Source organism: Mirounga leonina, unplaced genomic scaffold (assembly GCF_011800145.1).
Source record: "Mirounga leonina isolate KUSES-001 unplaced genomic scaffold, KU_Mleo_1.0 Mir_91, whole genome shotgun sequence".
NCBI classification, from domain to species: Eukaryota; Metazoa; Chordata; class Mammalia; order Carnivora; family Phocidae; genus Mirounga; species Mirounga leonina.
In genome coordinates this window covers 49530713-49553888 of record NW_023270839.1, presented here as the reverse complement: position 1 = coordinate 49553888, position 23176 = coordinate 49530713, and the positions used below count along the sequence as shown (strand labels likewise).

Here is a 23176-nt window from a genome sequence, read left to right as displayed (position 1 = left end):
CCCCTGCCTGAACAAGAAGCCTGCGAGGTGAGGTAGGGGTGCAGTGACCCTGCGTGCGCACAAGCAGCAGAAGTCGGCTGTGCGTGTGTGTGCGTGGGTGTGCCCCTGTGTGAACAGGCCCACGGCTGTGCATAGGGACACAGGAGAGTGTGCTTGTGTGTACTTATGAGTGGTGTCTGTGGGCACTGAGTGTGCACATGAAGGCCTGGGCGTGCAAGTGTGAGCAGTGGGAACAATGGGGACCTGTTAGTGTGTACTTGTGTGTGTGTGTGTCATGTGAATTTGGCATGCATGTGTGTACACAGTGTGTGACAGGTGTGAGAAGGTACAGAGGCTATGAGTGAGGGCTGTGTGTGTGTGTGTGTGTGTGTGCAGGGTGCGTAGTCCGGGGAGAGAGACCAAATCGTGGCTGGAGTCTGAGGCAAAAAGATGTGATGGGCACATCCTGTCCTGGGCTCTAGTGTTCTGTCCTGAGCAGATTGTGAAAGAGCAGGGCACGGGAGAGGGAGGACATATTGTCACTGCCCCCTTCAGAGCCAGGAGGGGATGCTGTGCCTCATCCCAGGGACACCAGTTCTCTTGGCCTAGGGAGCATCCTGAGGCCACAGCCCCCCTGCTCAGAGCCTTGTGTCGCCTACAGTACGAGGCCGTCATGGACCGTGTCCAGAAGACCAAGCTATCTCTCTACAAGAAGGCCATGGATGTGAGTGTGAGGGTCACGGGCCTGGAGGACGCATCGTGTGGACCCCAAGAGCCCTGGGCTGGGCCCCTGGGACAGGGCCAGCCTCCAACCACCCATCCAACAACACACACCATGGCCTGTTGGGTGCTCGGGGCTGCACGGGGAACCAAGGGCCCATGTGGATAGGCCCAGGCCCTGCCCTTGGGGAGCTTCTGACTGATGAGCAGGCGGGCAGTCCCAGACAGTGGCCCACACGATGATCCATGCTGTCAGCTGGGGACTTGGGGTGGAGGGAGAAGGGACCCCTGAGCTGTCTCCCCTAGGGAGAAGGAGAAAAGGGGTTCTGCAAGAGGGGACAGCATGTGCAGAGGCCAGCATGGCATTTTCAGGGACCTGCTGGTGGTTTGATGTGACCATGTCTTTAAAGAGGATGCGGCCATGGGCAGGGCCACACTGTCCCCAGGGGGGCAGGGCCTGGGAACAAAACTCCTCTCTCCATCTCCCTTCTGGACCCCCAGACCCCTGTCCCTCATCAGGAGGCCCCCACTCCACCCACAGCCCCCCGACAGGGAGAAGGGAGGCTGGGTTCAGGGAGCCTCACTCTGGGCGCCCCCCCCAGTCCCGCTTCTCCACTCCCCCAGTCCAAGAAGTCATATGAGCAGAAGTGCCGTGATGCCGATGACGCTGAGCAGGCCTTCGAGCGCATTAGCACCAATGGCCCCCAGAAGCAGGTGGAGAAGGTGCGTGGGGCCACTGAGGCCATATGGTGTCACCCAGGGCTGGAACATGGCAGGGAGGGAAGGAGGGGGTGCCAGAGACACCCCGAGAAAGGTCTGTATCTGGGACATCTACCCACTCCTCTCTGAAACCCCGTCTCCCCATCTGTGAAAGGGGTTTCCTAGAATCTCAGGGCATGGACAGGCAGGACCAGCTAACTCTCACATAACCCTTGGAGAGGGGCTTGGGGAGACCCATGTCACAGAGAGGAAACAGGCCCAGAGACGGTGAGTGAATTGTCCAAGGTCTCAGAGCCAGGAAGCAATGGAGAAAGGATGCACACCCAGATCATCCAGAGCCCAGCGTCTTGACTGCTCTGGCCTCTGGGGTGAGGGTGAACAGGGGCCCAAGGGCGACTTAGGGGCAGCAAGTCGAAAGCAGAGCCCAAGTCCCAGCCAGCGGGGTCAGCGGTGGCCAGGTGGAGCAGCGGTACCTGGCTCCATCCACATTTCTCCCTCAGGTCTTCACATCCAGTTGTCACACCTGTGTGCATGGGCTGCACGCTTCTGTTTTTATGTATTTTTATTGGACCCTTTTTGACTGTGGTCCTCTGTGGAGTGAGGCTGGAGTAAACGGTGGAAGGTGCCCACAGTTGGCTCCTGAGTGTCCTCTTGGGTGGCTCAGGAAGGGTGGGATGGAAGCACTTCAGAGCCCCCCGGGGAGGCTGGGACCCCGAGGGCTGGGGCCAGCTCAGCATGGCTTTCCCTCCGTCTCCTCAGAGCCAGAACAAGGCCAAGCAGTGCAAGGACTCAGCCATGGAGGCAGGTACGCAGCCCTGCCCGCTTCCTCCAACCTGGGATGGTGGCCAGAGAGGCCTGGCCCCCGCCCCCTGCACACCACTCTCCTCACCCTGGGGACACACACGGACACATGACTGTACAGAGGCACATGCTCACCACTCTCACATAATCATGCAAGTAAAATAAAAACATACGTGTTCTTGGTACTTTGCATGTTTCAACTACTCTGCATAAGAATCCTACGAGGTGGCGCTATTACTATCCCCCTTTTAAATTTTTAATTGAAGTGAAGTTGACATATGATACTATATTAATTTCAGGTGTACAACAGTGAATCGACAATTATAAGCATTATGCAATGCTCACCAAGATATATGTGGTTACCACCTGTCACCGCACAGCGTTATTACAATATTATTGACTCTATTCCCTATGCTGTACTTTTCATCCCTGTGACTCATGTATTTTATAAATGGAAGTTTATAGCTCTTAATCCCCTTCACTTATTTTGTGCATCTTCCCACCCCCTTGCCTTCTGGCAACCAGTTTGTTCTCTATTTTTATGATTCTGTTTCTGGTTTTTTTGTTGTTCCATTTTTTAGATTTCACACATAAAGTGGAATCATATGGCATTTCTCTTTGATTTATTTCACTTGGCATCATACCCTCTAGGTTCATTCATGTCGTCAAGAATGGCAAGATTTCTTTCCTTTTTGTGGCTAAATAATATTCCATTGTATACATATACCACTTCTTCTTTATCCATTCATCAGTCGGTGGACACTGAGGCTGCTTCCACATCTTGCCTGTTGTAGATAATGCTGCTCTAAACATAGGTGTGCATGTATCTTTTCCAATTAGTGTTTTCATTTTTTTCAGGTAAATAGCCAGAAGTGGAATTACTGGACTGTATGATAGTTCTGTTTGTAATTTTTTGAGGAGGCTCCATACTATTTCCCAGAGTAGGTGTACCAGCTTGCATTCCCACCAACAGTGCAAGAGGGTTCCCCTTTCTCCACATCCTCGCCAACGCCGGTTGTTTCCTGTCTTTTTGATCCTAGCCATTTTGACTGGTATAAAGTGATACCTCACTGATTTTGATTTGCATTTTCCTGATGATGAGTGATACTGCACATCTTTTCTTTCTTTCTTTTTTTTTTTTAAAGATTTTATTTATTTATTTGCGAGAGAGAGAGAGTGAGTGAGAGAGCACAAGCCATGAGGCGGGTGGGAGCGGGGAGAGGCAGAGGGAGAAGCAGACTCCCTGCGGAGCAGGGAGCCCGATGCGGGACTTGATCCTGGGACTCCAGGATCATGACCTGAGCCGAAAGCAGTTGCTTAACCAACTGAGCCACCCAGGTGCCCGCATCTTTTCATGTGTCTATTTGTCATCTGTATGTCATTTTTGGAAAAATGCCTATTCAGGTCTTCTGCCCACTTTTTAATCAGATTGGGTTTTGGGGTTTTTTTTTTTTAAGATTGATTGATTTATTTTAGAGAGGGAGAGAGAATGCATGGTGGGGGGCAGAGGGAGATGGAGAGAGAAACTCAAGCAGACTCCATGCCAAGCGCAGAGTCCAACACGGGGCTCGATCCCACGACCCCGAGATCATGACCGGAGCCAAAAACAAGAGTCAGACACTTAAAAGACTGCGCCACCCAGGTGCCCCAGGGTTGTATTTTTTTAATGTTGAGTTGTATGAATTCTTTATATATTTTGAATATTATCCCCTTATCTTCTCCCATTCAGTTGGTTGTCTTTTCATTTTGTGGATGGTTTCCTTTGCTGTGCAAAAGCTTTTTAGTTTGATGTAGTTCCAATTGTTTATTTTTGCTTTTGTTTCCCTTCACTGAAGAAACAGATGCAGAAAAATATTGCTAAGGCTGACATCCAAGAGTTTACTGCCCAGGTTTTCTTTTAGGACCATTATGGTTTCGGTCTCACATTTAGGTCTTCAATCCATTTTAGTTTATTTTTGTGTGTGGTATAAGGAAGTGGTCCGGTTTCATTCTTTTGCATGCAGCTCTCCAGTTTTCCAAGGGGCATTTATTGAAGAGATTATCTTTTCCCCATTGTATATTCTTGCCTCCTTTGCCGTAGATTAATTGACCATATGAACACGGGTTTATTTCTGAGCTCTCTATTCTGTTCCTATGAATCTGTTTATGTACCGGTATGTGTTTTGATTACTATAGCTTTGTAGTATAGTTTGAAATCTGGGATTGTGATACCTCCAGCTTTGTTACTCTTTCTCAAGATTGTTTTGGCTGTTCAGGGTCTTTGGTGGTTCTGTACAAATTTTAGGATTTGTTCTAGTTCTGTGAAAAATGTTGTTGGTGTTTTCATAGGGATTGTATTGAATCTGTAAATTTCTTTGAGTGGTGTGGACATTGTAACAATATTAATTCTTCTAATCCATGAACGTGGTGTATCTTTCCATTTACTTGTGTTGTCTTCAATTTCTCTCATCAAGGCCTTCGTTTTCAGAGTACAGGTCTCTCATTTCCTTGATTAAATTTATTCCTAGGTATTTTATTCTTTTTGGTGCAATTATAAATGGGACTGTTTTCTTAATTTCTCTTTCCTCTAGTTCATTATTGGTGTACAGAAATACAACAGATTTCTGTATATTGATTTTGTATCCTGCAAAATAGTTTTTTGGTGGAAGCTCTAGGGCCTTCTGTATATAATGTCATGTTATCTGCAAATAGTGGCGCTTTTACTTCTTCCTTACCAATTTGGCTATTTCTTTTTCTTTTCTGATTGCTGAATAAAAATGGTGAGAACGGAATCCTTGTCTTGTTCCTGATCTTAAAGGAAAAGCTTTCAACTTTTCACTATTGATATGGTGTTAGCTGTGGATTTGTCATATATGGCCTTCATTTGATGTTGAAGTATGTTCCCTCTAAACCTACTTGTTGAGAGTTTTTGTCATGAATGGATGTTGAGTTTTGTCAAATGGTTTTTCTGCATCCGTTTTTTTCTAGTAGTCTCTTCTAATCCTTTATATTTTTGTGGTGTCGGTTGTAACTTCTCTTTCATTTCTGATTTTGAGTCCTCTTTCTTTTTTTCTTAATGAGTCTGGCTAAAGGTTTATCAATTTTGTTTCTTTTCAAAGAACCAGCTCTTAGTTTTATTGATCTATTGATTTGATTTGTTGTGGGTTTTTTTAGTCTCTATTTCATTTATTTCCACTCTATTATTTCCTTCCTTACTAACTTTGGGCTTTGTTCTTTTTTTAGTTCCTTTAGATGTAAGATTAGATTGTTCACATGAGGTTTTTCTTGTTTCGTGAGGTAAGCCTGTATTGGTGTAAACTTCCCTCTTAGAATTGCTTTGGCCACCTCACAGAGATTCTGAAATGTTGTGTTTCCATTTTCATTCATCTCCCAAGTATTTTTTGGTTTCCTTTTTGAGTCTTCATTGACCCACTGGTTGTTTAGTAGCATGTTATTTACTTCCATGTGTTTGTGGGTTTTTTTTTTTTTTTCCAGTTTTTCCCTTGTAATTGATTTCTAGTTTCATACTGTTGTGATCAGAAAAGATGCTTTGTAGTATTTTAACATTCTTAAATTTACTGAGACTTGTTTTGTGGCCTAACATGTGATCTATCCCAGAGAATGTTCACGTGCACTTGAAAAGAATGTGTATTCTACTGTTTGGGGATGGAATCTTCTGTACATATCTAAGTTCATGTGGTCTAAAGTGTCATTCGAAGACATCGTTTCCTTATTGATTTTCTGTCTGGATCATCTATCCATTGATGTAAGTGGAGTTAGTCTCCTAATATTAGTCTCCTAATATTGTTGTATTACTGTCAATTTCTCCCTTTGCATTTGTCACTACTTGCTTTATATGTTTAGGTACCCCTATGTTGGGTGCATGGATATTTACAATTGTTATATCCTCTAGTTGGACTGATCCCTTTATCACTGTGTAATGCCCATCTTTGTCTCTTGTTACAGTCTTTTTGAAAAGTCTGTTTTGTCTGATTATTTCTACCCCAGCTTTTGTTGTTGTTGTTGCTTCCATTTACATGGAGTATCTTTTTCCATCCCTTCATTTTTATGTGTCTTTAGGTCTGAAGTGAGTCTCTTGGAGGCAGTATTTGGATAGGTCTTACTTTTTAAAAACGATTTGAAAGAGAGAGAGAGCAAGAGCAGGGGGAGAAACAGAGGGAGAGGGACAAGTAGACTCCACGATGAGTGTGGAGCCTGACATGGGGCTTGATCCCATGAGCCTGCGATCATGACCTGAGTTGAAATCAAGAATCTGATGCTCAACCGAGCCACCAGGCACCCCTAAATAGGTTTTATTTTTTATCCATTCCGTCACCCTATGGCTTTTGATTGGAGCATTTAGTCCATTTATATTTAAAGTTATTATTGATAAATATGTTTTTTTTTTTAAGATTTTATTTATTTATTTGACAGAGAGAGAGAGAGAGATCACAAGTAGGCAGACAGGCAGGCAGAGGGAGAGGGAGAAGCACACTCCCTGCTGAGCACAGAGCCCGATGTGGGGCTCGATCCCAGAACCCTGGGATCATGACCTGAGCCAAAGGCAGACGCTTAACCATCTGAGCCACCCAGGCGTCCCTGATAAATATGTATTTATTGGCATTTTGTTAACTGTTTTCTGGTTGTTTTTGTAGTTCTTCTCTTGCTCTCTTCCCTTATGATTTGATAATTTTAGTGTTATGGCTGGGTTCCTTTCTCTTTATTTTTTGTGTATCTATTATAGGTTTTGGGTTTGTGGTTATTATGAGGTTCATATATAATATTCTATGTATATAGCAGTTTATATGTTGATGGTCACTTAAGTTCCAACACATTCTAAAAGCACTGCATTTTTACTCCCCCCTCTACATTTATGTATGTCATATTGTACATCTTTTTATTTTGCATATTCTTTGATTAATTTTTGTAGATATAATTGATTTTACTACTTTTTTCTTTAAACCTTCACACTAGTTGGATAAGTGATTGATCTACTATTTTTACAATATGTTTGCTTTTACTAGTGAACTTCTTCCCTTTCATGATTTTCTTGCTTCTAGTTACGGCCTTTTCTTTTCCATTTAAAAAAAATCCCTTTAACATTTCTTGTAAGGTCAGTTTAGCGATGATGAACTCCTTTAACTTTTCTTTGAATGATAATCTTGCTAAGTAGAGTATTCTTGATTTTAGGGGTTTTAATTTTTTTTAAGTAATCTCTACACCCAACGTGGGGCTCAAACAACCCCAAGATCAAGAGTCACACACTCCCACCAACTGAGCCAGGTAGACACCCTTAGGTTGTTGTTTTTTGTTGTTGTTGTTGTTGTTTTCCTGTCAGCATTTTATTCTTATCACACCACTCCCTTCTGGCCTGCAAAGTTTCTGCTGAAAAAATCAGCTGTTAGCTTTATGGTGTCCCTTATATATAACTAGTTGCTTCTCTCTTGCTGCTTTTAAGATTTCTTAGCTTTAATTCTTGATCTCTTAATGATTATTTGTTTTGGTGTGGGCCTCTTTGGGTTTGTCTTGTCTGGTTTGGGGCTGTCTGTGATTCCTGGACCCTGGATGTCTGGACCCAGATGTCTGTTTCCTTCCCCAGGCTTGGGATGCTTTCAGCTATTCTTTCTTCAAGTAAGTCTTCTGCCCCCTTTCTCTCTTTAGCTTCTGGGACCCCTAAAATGCAAATTTTAGTACACCTGATATTCCTTAACCTATCCTCATTTTTAAAATTCTTTTTTCTTCTTGCTATTTATCTTGGAAATTTTCTACTACCCTATCTTCCAGATCCCTGATCTGTTCTTCTGCATCCTCTAATCTGCTGTGGATTCCCTCTAGTGTATTTTTCATTTCAGTTATTAAATTCTTCAGCTCTGTTTGGTTCTTTTTTTCATCTCTTTGTTGAAGTTCTGAGTTCATCCACTCTCCTCTCAAGTCTGGTGAACATTTTTATGACTATCACTTTGAACTCTTTATCAGGTAGATTGTTTATCTTTGCTTTGTTCTTCTTTTTTTTTTTTTTTTTTTTTTTTTTGAGCTTTTGTCTTGTTCTTTCATTTGGAACATATTCCTCTTCCCCCCATTTTGTCTGTGTATGTTTCTATGTATTAGCTAAGTCAGTTATGTATCCTGGACTTGAAAGTAGTGGTCTTATGTAGAAGGTGTCCTGTGGGGCCCAGTGCACAATCCTTCCTGTTCACTAGAACCAGGACTCCAGAGGTATCACCTGTGTGGGCTACATATACCCTCCTGTTGTGACTTGGCTGTGACTGCTGCAGGCTTGCTGGTAGGGAGGGCTGGTCACCGACCAGCGCAGTTAGCTGAGAGGGTTGGCTGCAGCTGCTGCAGGTGTGCTAGTGGGTGAGGTTAGCCCCCACTGGTTCGGCCACACTGTTGCAACCCCCTTTTTAACAAATGAGGAAATTGAGACACAGAGAGGTTAAGTAATTTACCTAAGGTCACACAGCTAAGAAGGGGTGGTGATTGCATTTCAACCCAGGCTATCTGGCTCCAGAGCCCAGGACTTTCACAGCCCCGCCATCATGGGAGACAGACCCACTCACCTCTCTCATACACACAAACAGCCCTCTCTAGGCCTCTTTCTCTTCTATCCTTCACCAGATGCCAGAACCCCCCTCCCCCAACACGCTTTGTCTCTGTTGGCACACCTCCTAGTCCAGAGAGCTCACCCCCACTCTCCCTGGAAATGTTCTCCCTTCTGCTCTGCCTCTCCCAGGACCCAGCTGCTCCCTTGGCTGGCAGATAGGTGTCCCTCAGATTTCTGGGAATGGAGGTCATGGCCAAGTCTGCTGGTTTCCATCTCCACAGCTCCCATGCTCCCCCTACCTCCTTCAGTGCTGCCTTCTCCAAGCCTCAGAAAGTGTGAGAGGGTGGGACCCAGGGATGGCAAGAGGCCTGAACTCTGATCTTGAGGTATGGGCTCCACTGCAGCCCTGGGCAGCTCAGAGCACAGTGGGGAGTTAAGAGTCACCGCCAAAAGACCAGTACCAGAGTAGGTGGCCCTAACAGGCATTCAAATGAGGCGCCAGAAGCCAGGGCAGGTCTCTCTGAGGGAGGAGGGGGCACTCCAAGGACCTGGAGGGCACTCGGTACAGGGGCACTGCGGGAGCAAAGGGGTGGAGGGTCGGGGAGGGTGTCTGGGCCTTGGTCTCCTTGAGGCCCACCTGTGCTTCCAGAGCGAGTGTACAGGCAGAACATTGAACAGTTGGAGAAGGTGCGGGGCGAGTGGGAGCAGGAACACCGGACCACTTGTGAGGTGAGTGACCTTGGGCATGGAGTCCTTTCCCCAGCTGCAAAATGGGAAAGATGTCTATCCCTCCAGCTGCTTCGTGGGGGAAAGCAAGGCAGTGACGGGAGGAAGGCCTCATTCCCTCATTCACCCGTCCACTCTCTCCCCAGGCCCAGCGCTGGGTCCCTGTCTCTGGGAGCTCACCATCTGGCTTTGTGCCCTGGGGCCCTTTGTTTTAGGCAGGCAGCCTTCACCCCTTTCTGCTGAGGGCAAAACTGAGGCTCAGACAAAACTCATAGCTTCTCTGGGTCCTGCTGGTGGACAAAGGCCTGGGAGACAGGCTTCAGGACGCCAGGTCCAGTGCTCCTCTTACAACACTCCCCAGGGCTTTTTCCAGTGTGTGGTGGAGCCCGGAGGGAGGGTGAGGGCATTCGGAACAGGAAGCCTCAGGCACTGGCACAGAGGTGGGGGTGGGGATCCCCAAGAAGGGTGTTTCCTTTGGACTCAGCAGAGCGGGGTGTAGCTAGTCAGCACCTCCTGAGGTGGGGATGCGTCGGGCAGGGCCCAGTCTGGCCTGGCCCCGCAAGCCCGTCCTCACTTCTCGCTTCCATCCCGCCTCCACCTCCCAGGCCTTTCAGCTGCAAGAGTTTGACCGACTGACCGTCCTTCGCAACTCCATGTGGGTGCACTGCAACCAGCTCTCCTTGCAGTGTGTCAAGGACGATGAGGTGGGGGGACTAAGGACAGGGAGGGCCAGAGAGTGAGCTGGGGTGGGGGTGTGAGGGGACGGCAGCCTGCAGACAACAGCATGCCCGGGTCCATCTGAGTCCATCAACAAACACCTCAGGGCTTAGCCTCTGCCCCTGGGGCCCCAAGGACAGGGGGCTCAGTATAGGGCCCTGGCCTCCCTACCTGGAAGACTGCCTTTGTGGTTGCCCTGGCGTCTGCCTCTTTGCCCACCCCTGCCTCCAAGGTCCTCGACTCTGCTCTCAGGGCCACAGAGCACCTGCCCCCTCTGCTGGGGTCGGGGAGGTTGGTGGGCACTGCCTCTCAGAGGTTTGCAGAGATGCTGGAGGACCCTGGGCGGCTCTCCTCCACAGCTGGTGCTTGCAGGAGCCAAGGTCCAGTCCCTCCTCTGCCCCCCAGACTCTCTGCGGTATCCTGGTTCCCCTTACTGAACTCTACATGCCAGGAGTGTTGGGGTGGGGTCCCCCAGGACAAGGGGGCTGCCACTTCCACGCCAGGGGCTCTGACCTCTGTTGATGCAGCCTGAGAGCCATGAGCTCTCTTTTGAGGTAGCTCGGACTCCCTCATGCCCACTGCTATTCCTTGCCTAACCCTTTCTGCCCATGGACTGTGGGGTTTGGGGGTTTTCCCCCCAAAATGACTTGAGCCCATGTGGTGCCTTCCTCATGGCAGAGGAAGGAGTGTGGGCTTTGGATCTTCTCAAATGAAATCCAGTCTGGCTGCAATGAATTCTTGCTCTGTGACCTTGGGCAAGTCACTTTTCCTGTTTCCTTGTCTGTAAAATGGGGGAAAGCAGTGTCTCCTTCCGAGGGCAGGAGTGAGGTAGGCCCCTTGCATAGGACCTTGCGCACAGCAAGTGTTTAGGAACCAGGAGAAGCTGTCAGCCGGGGCTCTGACCCCTCATGCCACCGCCCCCAAATATAGGCACTGAGCTGTGCACACAAGGCCCGTGAGGAGGCTGGTGGGACGGGGGCTCCTGGCCAGAGTTCAGGCCCACTGAGGTGCAGGACTTGGACGAGGGGGGGGCGTCAAGGTGAGGCCTGGTCCCTCAGCCTCTTTTCTTTCCTGCCGCAGCTCTATGAGGAGGTGCGGGTGACACTAGAAGGCTGCAGCGTGGAAGCCGACATCGACGGCTTTATCCACGCCAAGAGCACAGGCACCGAGCCCCCAGGTGAGGCCTGGCCCCAGCTCTCCGAGCCTCCGCCGCCGGGACGGGGCAGGGCAGCTCGCAGCTCCCTTCTGGGTGCAGGAGCCTTGGCCGGACCCGGAGGAGGGGTCGGGGACGGCGCAGTCCCCTGGCTGGGTCCCCGGCCTGCCGCTGCCGCCTGAGGCAGAGGCCGCACAGCGTTTAAGAATGTTACAACACTGAGAAGCGGGGGCAGAGACGGGGGGCCCTCTTAGGGCCTGTGAGAGAAGCCCCTTCCCCAAGCCCGGAGGCAGCTGAGGGCCAGAATGGGGAGGTGGGGCCCGAGTCTGGGTCTCTGGACAGGGACCAGTTGGGGTATCAGGTGGCATAGGTCCTGCCTGCCCCATCCTTGGCCACCCTGGGCCTCACTGGCTTGCTGCCCACAGCTCCGGTGCCCTTCCAGAACTACTACAATCGGGAGGTCACCCCGGCATCGGGCAGCCCTGGCGTCCAGCCATCCTGCGGCATGATAAAGAGGTGAGGTGCCTGATGGGGCTGGGGAGGCACCAGGAATTGGGTCCAGCCTTCCCACCTGCAAGTGGCTCTTCCACATGTACTTATCGAGCACCTACGGTGGGCCTGGTGCTGTGTGTAGGTCTTGGGCACTCTGGGGACAAGACAGACTCAATGTGGCTCATGACACCCGCAGCCCAAGGGTCCCAGACATTGAGCAAATCATCAGAGCCCACTTACTCACCAGTGACTGTGCTGGGAGCTCCAGGGAGGCCCGAGGCCGGCTTCCGTGTCCCTTGGGCCCGGCTGCTAGCCTGGGTTGGTGCCCTGGACAGTCACGCTGCAGTGGTGGCACTTCCCGGCTGGGGCAGGATCAGGGCACAGGCGCGGGCCCGAGAGCCAGGACTCTTGGGAGAGTTCCCCGGGCTTCTCAGGGCCCCTTCTTTGGCCTGGCTGCAGAGGGCCCTCATACCACGCATCACTGTGTCACCCGCACAAGTCACTGGCCTTCGCTAGGTAAGGAGCCCATGAGTTGTTTGCATCAGACTCAGAACCTAAGGACTCTCTTGGTTCAGGCCTTGGGCGACAACGGCGACAGCCCACTGAGAGCACCATGGCCTGCTCAGGGAGGTCTCCGGCAGCCAGGCTCCTGAGGGTCTGTGGGCCCTGTCGGTGGGGGTCTGACAGCATCTGTGTGTTTCGTGTGGTGTCTGCGCCCCACTCCCACCCCAAGGCCCCTGTGACGCCCTCTCTCCATCCAACCTCCTGCTGAGGAAGGCCCTGCCTGCGGGTGGTAGGGAAGGGTGAGGATGGGTGGATGGATCTCCCAGCCCTCCCAGCTTTTTCCTGAGGCCTCAGGAACCCCTGGAGCCTCCCCTGAGGACACCTCTGGAGGCACAGCATGCCCCTCCAGGAGGCAGGACCCCAGGAGGAGGGCAGGCACGCCCTCACCATCTCACCGTGCGGAATCGTGGGGGACTCGGGCCTCCCTGCAGCCCTGGGAGGACCCGCAGCTCAACACACGTGGTCATTTAAACACCTGGACGGAAGAGCTCACCTGGGGTGATGTCAAGGAAGGACAGAAAGGGGTGCCTTCATGAGGACGCGAGAGAAGGCCCAGCGGCCGGAGGAGGCCTGGCCACTGGCGGGGCGGGCAGGGGCCACCGCAGGGGCCAGCTGGAAGGCAAGCACAGCTGGGGGCTGGCACAGGCACAGACAACTCCGGAGAAACGGGCGGAGGGAGGGCCCACAGCGGCCGCCGCGAGCTCTGCTCCTCCCAGCCATGGCCCTGCCGGCTTTTACCAAGGGGCAGGACTGTGTCATTGCTGTTGGAGCTGCGTGGCCTGAGGTCCGCCCGCGCCTGTCCTGCGTCTCCAGCCTGGGCACGAGTGTCCACGCCGGGCCCTGGGCTTGTTTGTGGGGGTGTGGGTGTCACGGAGCTTCCCCGCCTGGGGGAAAGGCCCCTCGTGCCCCACCGAGCCACACTCAGGACCCCCTGGGGTCTGGCCCAGTCCCTACTCCGGTCTTGTCTCCCACGCCCCCGGTGGGCCCACTGCACTCAGCAAACTCCTCTGCCCGTGCGGAGCTCCCCCTGCATGTCTGCCACTCACTGGCCAGGCCTTGTCCCATCTCTGCCTGGTGAAGCTCTTTCAGGACTTGGCCCGACCCTACCCAGAAGCCTTTCCTGAAGCTGGGAATGGCGTCAGCCTCTTCTTATGTAGCCCTCAGCCCTGCCTGCTCCGTGGGGTGCCCACGCATGCCTCCCCACTGGTGGCCCCAGTGTCCGCCTCTTGCTTGTCCCGTTCTTTTATTCGACAACCTTCACGACTCCCGCTCGCCCAGGCCTGAGCCAGGCACGGGAGAAGGGGTGAACGACCACGGCACCGCCTCGTGCGTACACAGGGGCCCAACGTCGCCTGGTCAGGGAGCGGCCGGGCTGGCCGGGTCACGGTGGAGCGCAGGGAGGAGGACTGGCTGGGCCCAGGCAGGTGGAGGCCCCAGCGGGGCACGACTGGGCTGCACGCTGAGGGGCAACGGCTTCACCAGGGGGGGAGGGTGGGGCAGGGGTCTAGGGGCACAGGGCCCTGGGAGCGGCGCGTGGAGGGCCCGTGAGCAGCAGGCGCAGGAGCAGGAGCAGGAGCCGAGGAGGCCCGGGAGGGTATGGCAGGGGAAGGCAAGGCCACTGGGACCACCCTTGGGGGAGCTCAGCCCTGGAGCTTTGAGGGCCCCCTGCCTCATCCCCCTCCCTCCAGGGCCCACCTGCTTTCCTTCTTGTCCCCAGGTTCTCTGGACTGCTGCACGGGAGTCCCAAGACTACATCATTGGCAGTTTCTGCAGGTGACTGGGGGTGGCGCAGGGGCCACTAAACAACTGAGCCCAGGGGAAAGGAGAGGACTCCTATATGGCATGGATGGGTTGTCCAAATGCTTTTGTGGGGAGGCTGAGCCAAGTCTGGGGAAGCTCCACACCAGGGGGCGTCTCCAGGGATCACTGCCTTTGAAAGGAGTGGGCTCCAGGCCTCTCACACTGCTTTCAGCCTTCACAGAGACCCTGACCCCAACCCCCGAACAGAATGAGATTGTCTACTCTACCATCGCAGTGAAGGAGGCACCGGGCCCCCCAACCCCGCCAGCCCAGGGCTACAGGGTGCTCTATGACTACACGGCCCAGGTGAGGCCCTCACCCTCCTCTCCTCAGGAGGGCACAGGTATGCCCGAGTGCGGCCGCACAGAGGCTCGTGCCCTGGAGTGTGCCGGCGTGTGCGCCCTCAGAACAGCACCCAGCACTTAGGAGTGGCTCGGTGTAGAGCTGCTGAGCCAACGTTGATGAATGGGGACAAGGGCTGTGTCTGCCTGGGTGTGCGTGCATGAGCAGGCACGCTGACAGACGCTGGGGCTACCTGCAGGAAAGGGTCCGAGGGTCAGTCTCTGTGCCCTCAGGTTGGGGCCGTGGGTGCCAAGAACAAGCCACAGCCAGAATGAGCCCCTCAGCTGGGCCCGGGTTGGTTTTCTGAGGTCCACGGGGAGAGGATGGGTCAGGGGGCCACAGGGCAGCTGTGCTGAGATCCTCAAGAGTTCAGTCTGCTCCCTGCTTTGAGGTAAGGTTGCAGAGCCCCCTCAGTCCACCCGGGTTGAAGGCAGCCATCCCCTCGGGGCTAAGTGGTCTGTGCAGACTCCCAAAGCCGGTCCTTGGTTGGCAGGGGGACAGGCCAAGAGAGTGAGAATGTGCTTGCACGACAGGGGCTAGCTCACCAGCACTGGGGAGGCTGTGTGCAGTGGGCCTGGGGATGTTTGGGGCATGGTGAGCACACCTGACCCTGGGCCTGGAGCAGAGCGGGGGGCGGGGGGCGGCGGGGGAAAGTGAGGGGAAGAAGCCCCAGGGTGAGGGAGGTCTACGTTGACAAACCAGGGAGGGCAGGAGGCTGAGTCCCACACCGGTCTGACACCCCAGACCCTACCTGTCTCCAAAGGCCACCCCAGCCCAGAGAGCGGCCTCATTCTGTGGCTCCAGGAGGCCAGGTGCAGCTCTGAGGACTGCGCCCACCTGGGAGACAAACTCGCATTTCCTGCCTGGGGTGGGGGTGCCGACCAGAGCCTACCCCCAGGCCCCCGAAATGGCCCCTCCAGCCCAATGCACTTTCATTCTCTTGCCCAGAATTCCGACGAGCTGAGTATCTCTGCGGGAGACATCCTGGAAGTCATCCTGGAGGGGGAGGATGGCTGGTGGACAGTGGAACGGAATGGGCAGCGTGGCTTCGTCCCTGGTTCCTACCTGGAAAAGCTCTGAGGAAGGGGCAGCAGCCCCCACCTGGACCTGCCCTGCCCGTGAGGCCAGTGGTGCCCCCAATCACTGCCCTGGCCTTCCTGGGGCCCCAAGATGGAGCCTGCCTCCCAGAATGGACGCTGGCAGCTCCCTGAGCTGTCTCTCCCACAGGGAATAAAGGAGTGCATTTTTATTCCTTGGTCTGCAGGGGTCCCTTTCACTCTTCTGCCCCCGTGCCCAAGTGCCCCAACCAAGATGAGGGAAAGGAGTGGGGGGAGAAGTCCTGGGGGGCGGGTGGGTGGGCAGAGCTTGCCTACTTCCAGTGTCCTCACTGAGGCCCTGGCCAGGTCTGTCCCGAGGTCTGCTGGGGAGGGAGAAGAGCCCTGGCCCCAGTCTGGGAACTCCCAGACTGTGAGGGAGACACACTCACACTTGGGCAAATGGGAGAAGGCCGCAGGGGTCGGGGGACGGGGTAGGGCAATGAGAAGGGGCTCAGGAGTCCTGTGATGGGGGCACCAGGCTTTCTGGGAGCAGAGGGACTGAAAAGGGGCCTCGGAAGGGCAGCAGCAGACAGGGCACAGAGAAGAGCATCAGAGTGGGGTAAATGTGTGAGCACAGGGAGGAGGTGGGAACACCTAGAACCTTCTGGGGATGAGCCAAGCTCAGTCTGGGGAGGAAATAGGCGATGAGTCCACTGGAGGTGAAGGGGCCATGGTGCAAAGGCCAGGAGGACAGGCTTTGCACCTTGTGGGTGCAAGTGATCCTGTCTCCCAGACCCAGCTGAGGCATAGGGAAGCCACTTCGGCCTGTGCCACTTCCTGTCAAACATGGCAAATCCCACCCAGGCAGTGGCTCCAGAGCCCATGCAGGCTGGCCCTGGGCCCTGAGGTGGCCACACTCGTCTTCTGTTCTCAATGCTCTCAGGCCTTTCTCTTTTTGGACCCAGGCCCCCAGAAACACAACTTCCAATGCTGGCCAAGGCCTGCCAAAGCCCTGCTCTGGCCACAGAAGGCTACATCCTTGCCAAACGCATTGGGAGTGGGTGTCAGGGAGAGAGCCAGTGCAAACTGGTGGCTCCTCAGTCCCGGGCCTCCCCCTCACTCACCTGTGGGAGCCCAACACTGTCAGCACAAGGGGCCAGACTGCAGGGGTGGAAGGGGGACACGCCATTCTCCTCCACTGCGCACACCCTGAGAGATGCTGCTGGAGGGGGCTACTGTTCCCTGAGGACTGGAGCCCAGGCTCTGTGTGAGACAAAGGGGTGCCTTCAAAGAGCTCACTCATTCCAGAGGGGGGACACAGATGCCATAATCCCTCTGACACAAGGCAGACAGCAAGCAGGGTGAGATGTGACCGGGAGGCCAAGCCCAGGCTGCCCAACACAGAGGTGATGGCGGCTTGTCTGGGAAGTGGCAATGGGGCTGGAGAGCAATTCTGGAAGGACGAGGGAAGCAGATCAACAGGACTTGGTAACTTACAGGCTGTGAGACAGGAGCGGGAAGAGTGGAAAAGAAGGAGGTGAGGAGCGACTTCTGAGCTGAGCCAGGCCTTGCGGACGGGCAGGTCCTCCTCAGGCCGAGCAGGAGGCAGAGAAGGGGCTAGCAGCAGGGACAAAGCCCGAGCAAGGGCCCAGAAGAGGAAGGGCAGCCAAGGAGACTGACCACCAGGGTCAGGTCATGTGTGGCAGCCAAGAGGGAAGAAAAAAGAGTAAGTTAGGTATCAGTGCTTTATTTATTCCCTGAAAATACCCTGTCATCTTGATCGAGCATTCCATTCGACTGCAGAGATTTTTAAAAAAAACCTTTGGCCTAGATATTTATCATCTCTGACAGGTGCTGCATTGTCTATGGGCCCCAGAGGGCGCTGGGTAATAAGTGTTAGATAACAGAGCCTGGGCTCCAGTCATTCAGGGAGCCAGAGAATGGAACTGAAAGCAACTCGTGGGTCCTAATTCATCCCAGGGAAAAAACCCACAAATGAATCTAAGTCCGATTCATTGCCTCCACAGCATTCTCCACTCTGTGCACCAAGCAGGTCAGAACCTCAGCGGCTGTGAACCAATCGTGTGGACGGACAGCCCTCCCAGCAGAAGAAATGGTACCAGACAAAGGGGGGCTGGCATGTGTGTAACTGGATGTACAAATAACAGCAGCCCTCTCCCCGACGGAGGGCTGGTCGGACAGATGAAGCAGGGGACAGAAGAATGGCCAACATCAGGACGAAGCCAGGCTCAGGCTTCCCTGTGTGATCATAGGCAAGTGATCATTTCTCTGGACCTCATTTTCATCATCAGTAATACGGGTGCAATAAGCCCCTTGTGTAAGTTGCTATCCCCATAAAATTCAAATTAGATAAAAGTGCTAATTAAAAGCCAGGGATGACCATTTTTAACGAAAAGGCCCACCACCTCTGAATCTTGGCTATAACCAGCAACAACTCTGGGCTTGGCAGAATCACCCTCACAGCATGCCCTCTGGAGAGCTGCAGTTATATCAGTAAGTCCCTCCCAGAGGTGACAAGGAGCAAAGGGGTAGCAATCCACTATCTGGCCGAACTAGATGCACGGAGGCCTGACACCTAATTCCCACCACCTTCCCATAGCTATTCCCAGGCCCTGCAACCTCAGCACAGGGGACCCTGCTCCTGGGGCTGAACCAGGACGTCTGCCTAATTCCCATGCTGGCGTGTGAGGCAGCAGCACAAGCCCCGAACAGAACTGCCACCAGCAGGTGGGCACACCATCCTCCACATCCTCACAGGATTCTCGGGACCATGGGGCTGATGCGGCTTTCAAACTGTGCCCAACAAACCCTGCTGGGGGCCAAAGGGAAGAGAGAGGCAGCCCCCGCTCCACCTCAAGCTCTACTTGTAGCGTTTCTGTCCCAGACAAGCAGAGGTTCTCAACCCTGGCTGCTCAGTGAAGTTACTAACAAGTCTTTTTAAAATGCTCATGCTTTGGGCGCCTGGGTGGCTCAGTTGGTTAAGCGACTGCCTTCGGCTCAGGTCATGATCCTGGAGTCCTGGGATCGAGTCCCGCATCGGGCTCCCTGCTCGGCGGGGGGTCTGCTTCCCCCTCTGCCCTCTTCCCTCTCGTGCTGTCTCTCATTCTCTCTCTCTCAAATAAATAAATAAAATCTTTAAAAAAATAAAATAAAATAAAATAAAATGCTCATGCTTTGGTCCCACTTTGGACAGACTGAAACCAATTCTCTGCCAGTTGAGTTTGAGCATAAATATTTTAAACATCCTCCTGGTGATTCTACTATGCAGCCAGGGATGAGAAGCTTTCTGGCTAATGGGCTCTTCAGCTTAAAAAAAGAAAAAAAAGAAAACCATATTCTTATGGCACCATAGTGACTTATGTCAGACATTCAGTGTCCACTATGTGTCAGGTGCTAGGGATGCAAAGGTACACACATTTCTTTTCTATCTTATTACTAGAATTTCCATATCTACTTTCCTGTCAGTGAGGAGAGAAGGAGAGAAGGACTCAGGAGAGAAGGACCTGTGTGTGAGGCCATTTCCTCACCACTACCAATGCACTCAGCACTGTCCAGGGAAGTATTCAGTAGGTAAACCTAGGGTGTTTCTACAAGGTCACGGACACCCTTAGGAGACCTCAGAGACACTGCAATAAAGAGCCACCCAGAAGATACAAACTTAGGAAATATATCAGGAAGATTAGCGCACGCGCACACACACACACACACACACACACTAGCAACAGGCACTGAATTTCATAGAAAAATTTCCTAAGTAAACTTAGCCCTGTAAGGGAAAAGAAGCCCACCGCCAACAACCTATCAAACTAGGCAGATGACTGAAACTGGAAATCCAACAGAAACAAATGACTGAAACATCTTTGAAAACATTCTGGGCCTAGCTACTAGTCAAAAAATACATATTCTTGTCTATCAGATTGGAAGAAAAATAAAGGCTGATAATACCCAAAGTGTCAACAAGGGTATAGGGAAATGCACATTTTCAATTGCTAGTGGGAATATAAACTGGAATAACCTAGAAAGGGCAAGTGGATGTAGCTATGAAAAACCTTTAATGTGACTTTTGGTCCAGAGTAAATCCACTACTAAGACTCCTTGAATCCATATAAAAATGCACAACATGGGCGATGAATATGCTTTGGAACCAGAGAGAGGAGGTGGTTGCACAACACTGTGAATGTGCTAAATGCCACTGAACTGTGCACTTTAAAATCGTTAATTTTATGCTATGTGAATTTCACCTCAATAAAAAGATTAAAAAAAAAAAAGAAATGCCTCACAGTATGTGTATGGGAGTGTTCACTGCAGCAAGGCTGGATTCAATCTGAACGTCCACCCACTGTACGCTAGTTAAGCATGATACTATGCAGCTAACAAAAATGTCAGAATTCTACATTCTGATACAGAGCACATACTATGTTGTGATGAAGAAAAAAAGACCTTGTAGAACAGAATTCATATACTAGCCAAAAGCAAAACTAAACCCCACCACCAAATCTGGTTTTATGTATGTAAAGTCTGGAAGGATACACACCATCCTACACTTGTCTACCTGTGGGTACTTTTTTCTTTACAGATGTCTGTTATGGTTTACATTTTTTAAAGCACTGTTACTTTTGTTTAAAAAAAAAAGGGGGGGGGGGGACAATTTTAAAAGAGTAAGACAAGCTCTTATTCTTAGGATGAGAGGCAAAGACACCCTGGTAGTAATGAGCACAGCTAGAGCCAGGGACCAAGGCTCCTCAGAAACTGATTCCAGGGCTGGGCACCAGGGGTATGACGAGAAGAGCCTGGAACATTTTATTAAGTCGGAAATTACAAAAGTGTTCAACAAAAATGTCAGGACACAGAATGCAGCTTGAAGAGGCTCCCACTGGCCAAATCTGGAACTATTTGAGAACCAAAAACAAAACACAAAAGGAAAATAAGGAATTCTAAACCACCGAAAAAAATGGGAATCCATCAGTCCATAGCAAATATAAATAGATATATAAAATAACTGGGGGAGAAGGGAGGGAGGAGCAGGATATTTAAATGTTTAGTCTTACAGTAGTATGTCTCCAGAAATCGCCTGAGTTGGAAGGGATAAAACAGTAACTATAAACCACCCTAACCAAGTGTGCCAAACTTGCCCTTCCTCTCCCTTCCTTGCCATGCTGGGACGTTCCTCTTCTACCAGCTGGCCAACAGGGACCTGTGAAGAGGATGGCCAGGCTAGACGAGACTGTGTTTCGGTCAGGCATGGGTGCCAGCAGCATCCTCCACGCCGCCAGCGCTCCGCTCTCCTGGCTCGGGGCTGGGCACCTCGGGGAGTTTATCCTACAGCACAGGGCAGGTGGTGCTCCTGTCAGGGGTCCGACCCTCAGATTTGCAGGGCCCTGCTCTGAGGACAGTTCCTTGTCCTCTCTTCCATGACCCTCGGGGTGGGAGCTGTTTCCTACTAAGCTGCTCTAGGGCCTTTTTTTTTTTAACCCCCTTTTACTAGTTAACCAATCTTTACCACAGTAAGCAACTGTTTCTGTCATTTCTTGTTTACATTTTCCCCTCATTGGACCCTGAATGATACATCAGGTGATCAAAATGAACAGCCCCATGGCAGGGCAGATGACATTGTGTGCTCCTGCTGTCACACCCTGAGAGGACACATGACACGGGTAGTGCTCCGACCACCTGGAATGCAAAACCTAATCTAATCAAGAGGGAACATCCGATAAACCCAAAATGAGTAGCAGCATTTAAAAGGGACTTTATTCTTCCAAAATGTCAATGTCGTAAGTGACAAAGCTATGGCAACGTTCCAGATTAAAGGAGACCAAAGAGACAGGACAGCTAACTATTAACACCTGGTCCTTGACTGGATCCAGAACTGGAGGGGAAATGGTATAAAGGACGTTGTGAGGTCAACTGAAACACGAATGGTGGGTTTAAGTATTGTGTTAAGTGTTCTCAATTAGAATATCCTTATCCTTAGGAAATCCCCACCAAAGTATTAAAGGCCATGATACTGGTACAGAGACAGCACATGCAAGAACACAAGTGACAGGTTAAGCAGGGCAAAATGTGAATAGGTGAATCTAAATGAAGGGTTTGGGGGCCTTGTATGTATAATTCTTATTCTTGTAATTTTTCTGTAACTTTGAAATTATTTCCAAATAAAATTAACTTTCAAAGAAAAGGCAACAGGATATGGTAGTGGTTCTCAGCCTTCACTGCTCTCTGGAAGCTCCCAAGGGACCCAAGCACCTGTAGTTCCCAAAGTTCTCTAGGTGATTCCAATGTGCAGACAACAGTGGGGAAAGTGGCACAGCCTGAGGGCTCATCCATTAAATTCAGACCTAAAAAGTGGCTCTTTTGCCCTCTGAAGAATAAGCACTGGGGACCAGAGTCTCAGGGTAATACAAACTCCTAGTCCACCATTAAAAGGGAGGAAGCTGCTCTTTGACCAGGCAGAGAGGAATGAGTAAAGGGGTGTGTGAAATTAGCGTCTTGGGCAAGTTCAAAGACTAGGCTAGCAATCGGCACATTTTCCCAAAGCAATTTCCTACTCTAGAGGCTCAGTTCTGCCATGCAGAAAACATCAGTCCAGATATTGTTCACCCCAGCTCTAATCTGTGACGGGGCAGCCACAGAATGGTACAATAGAAAACCGGAAAGGGGAGGAAAAGAGACAGTACTAGGGGGAGAAGGCACTAGTGAAAGTCGTGAGGACAAGCAAAGCATCCCTGCCTGCTGTGCAACCTGTAGGGACAAGAGGGGGATGGGTCAGGGGACCTAGCAAACCACCTGTAGTTCTCAGAAGCCATGAATGTTTTAGTTAACTTCCGCTTCGTGAATAGGAGTTAGTTCTTATCCCTCTCTCAACACCTCCATTTTCAGGCAGGACAGACCTGCGTAATTTCCCCCAAACGGACTGATCCAAAACGGAATGTGAACCCATACCCCTAGATGTGGTCCTTATTTGCTCCCTAGCTCTATTCCTAATTCTGTTTCCTCAGCCGACTGAGCCAGAAACCTGGGCCTCATGCTAGACTCCTTCCTCTCCCTTCTCTCTGTCCCACATGCAACCAGTGATGGGATTCCACCATCCCCCTCCCCACTGCCACCAACCACTCTTCTGCTCTCCCCCAAACCACTACACCCCCCTCACTGAAGCCCAGTCAAGTCCCTCCAATCATCCTCCCTACCGCAGCCACAGGGACATCCACAACACGTCCACTGGCACCACACATGGCTGCCTCCACCTTCCAGGGACACTGGACCTCCACAGAATGTCGTGGGACACCCTAGAGGACTTGCGCTTTGCCACTTCAACTTCTTTTCCCAGCCCTGTATTTTAAGCTAAAGGCACAATGAGCTACTTGTAGCTCCCTGCACACTCTAGCCATCTCACACTCCTGTGTGCCCTCTCCCACAAAGCCTATCTGAGTTCAGGCCTTTTCTCCAGGAAGTTGCCTCTGACCTCTCTGGGTACTTCCTCTGCACTCCCATTGTTTTGTTACTACAGTCATTGCCCTGTATGGAAATTATCTGCTTCTTTCTATGTCTCCTATAACAGGACTCCACATTATCCTTAAAGGCCAG

General features: G+C 51.5%; 1 protein-coding gene across 3 annotated transcripts in view; it reads left to right on the top strand.

Annotated features, from left to right (window-relative positions):
• The window catches only part of PSTPIP1 (proline-serine-threonine phosphatase interacting protein 1), a 46347-nt gene extending 30552 nt beyond the window's left edge, over positions 1 to 15795 (top strand). Inside the window, exons 6-15 of one of the 3 annotated variants that reach the window (XM_034993609.1) lie at positions 641 to 703; positions 1324 to 1422; positions 2179 to 2224; positions 9393 to 9472; positions 10075 to 10173; positions 11267 to 11363; positions 11765 to 11855; positions 14113 to 14168; positions 14431 to 14501; positions 15486 to 15795. In XM_034993609.1, the coding sequence (XP_034849500.1) occupies positions 641 to 703; positions 1324 to 1422; positions 2179 to 2224; positions 9393 to 9472; positions 10075 to 10173; positions 11267 to 11363; positions 11765 to 11855; positions 14113 to 14168; positions 14431 to 14501; positions 15486 to 15617 (834 nt within the window). In that variant the 3' untranslated portion in view covers positions 15618 to 15795. Of the gene's footprint in view, positions 1 to 640; positions 704 to 1323; positions 1423 to 2178; positions 2225 to 9392; positions 9473 to 10074; positions 10174 to 11266; positions 11364 to 11764; positions 11856 to 14112; positions 14169 to 14367; positions 14502 to 15485 lie in introns of all 3 variants that reach the window. The other 2 variants (XM_034993607.1, XM_034993608.1) reach the window with 2 other exon arrangements.
• Positions 15796 to 23176: the final 7381 nt, after the last annotated feature.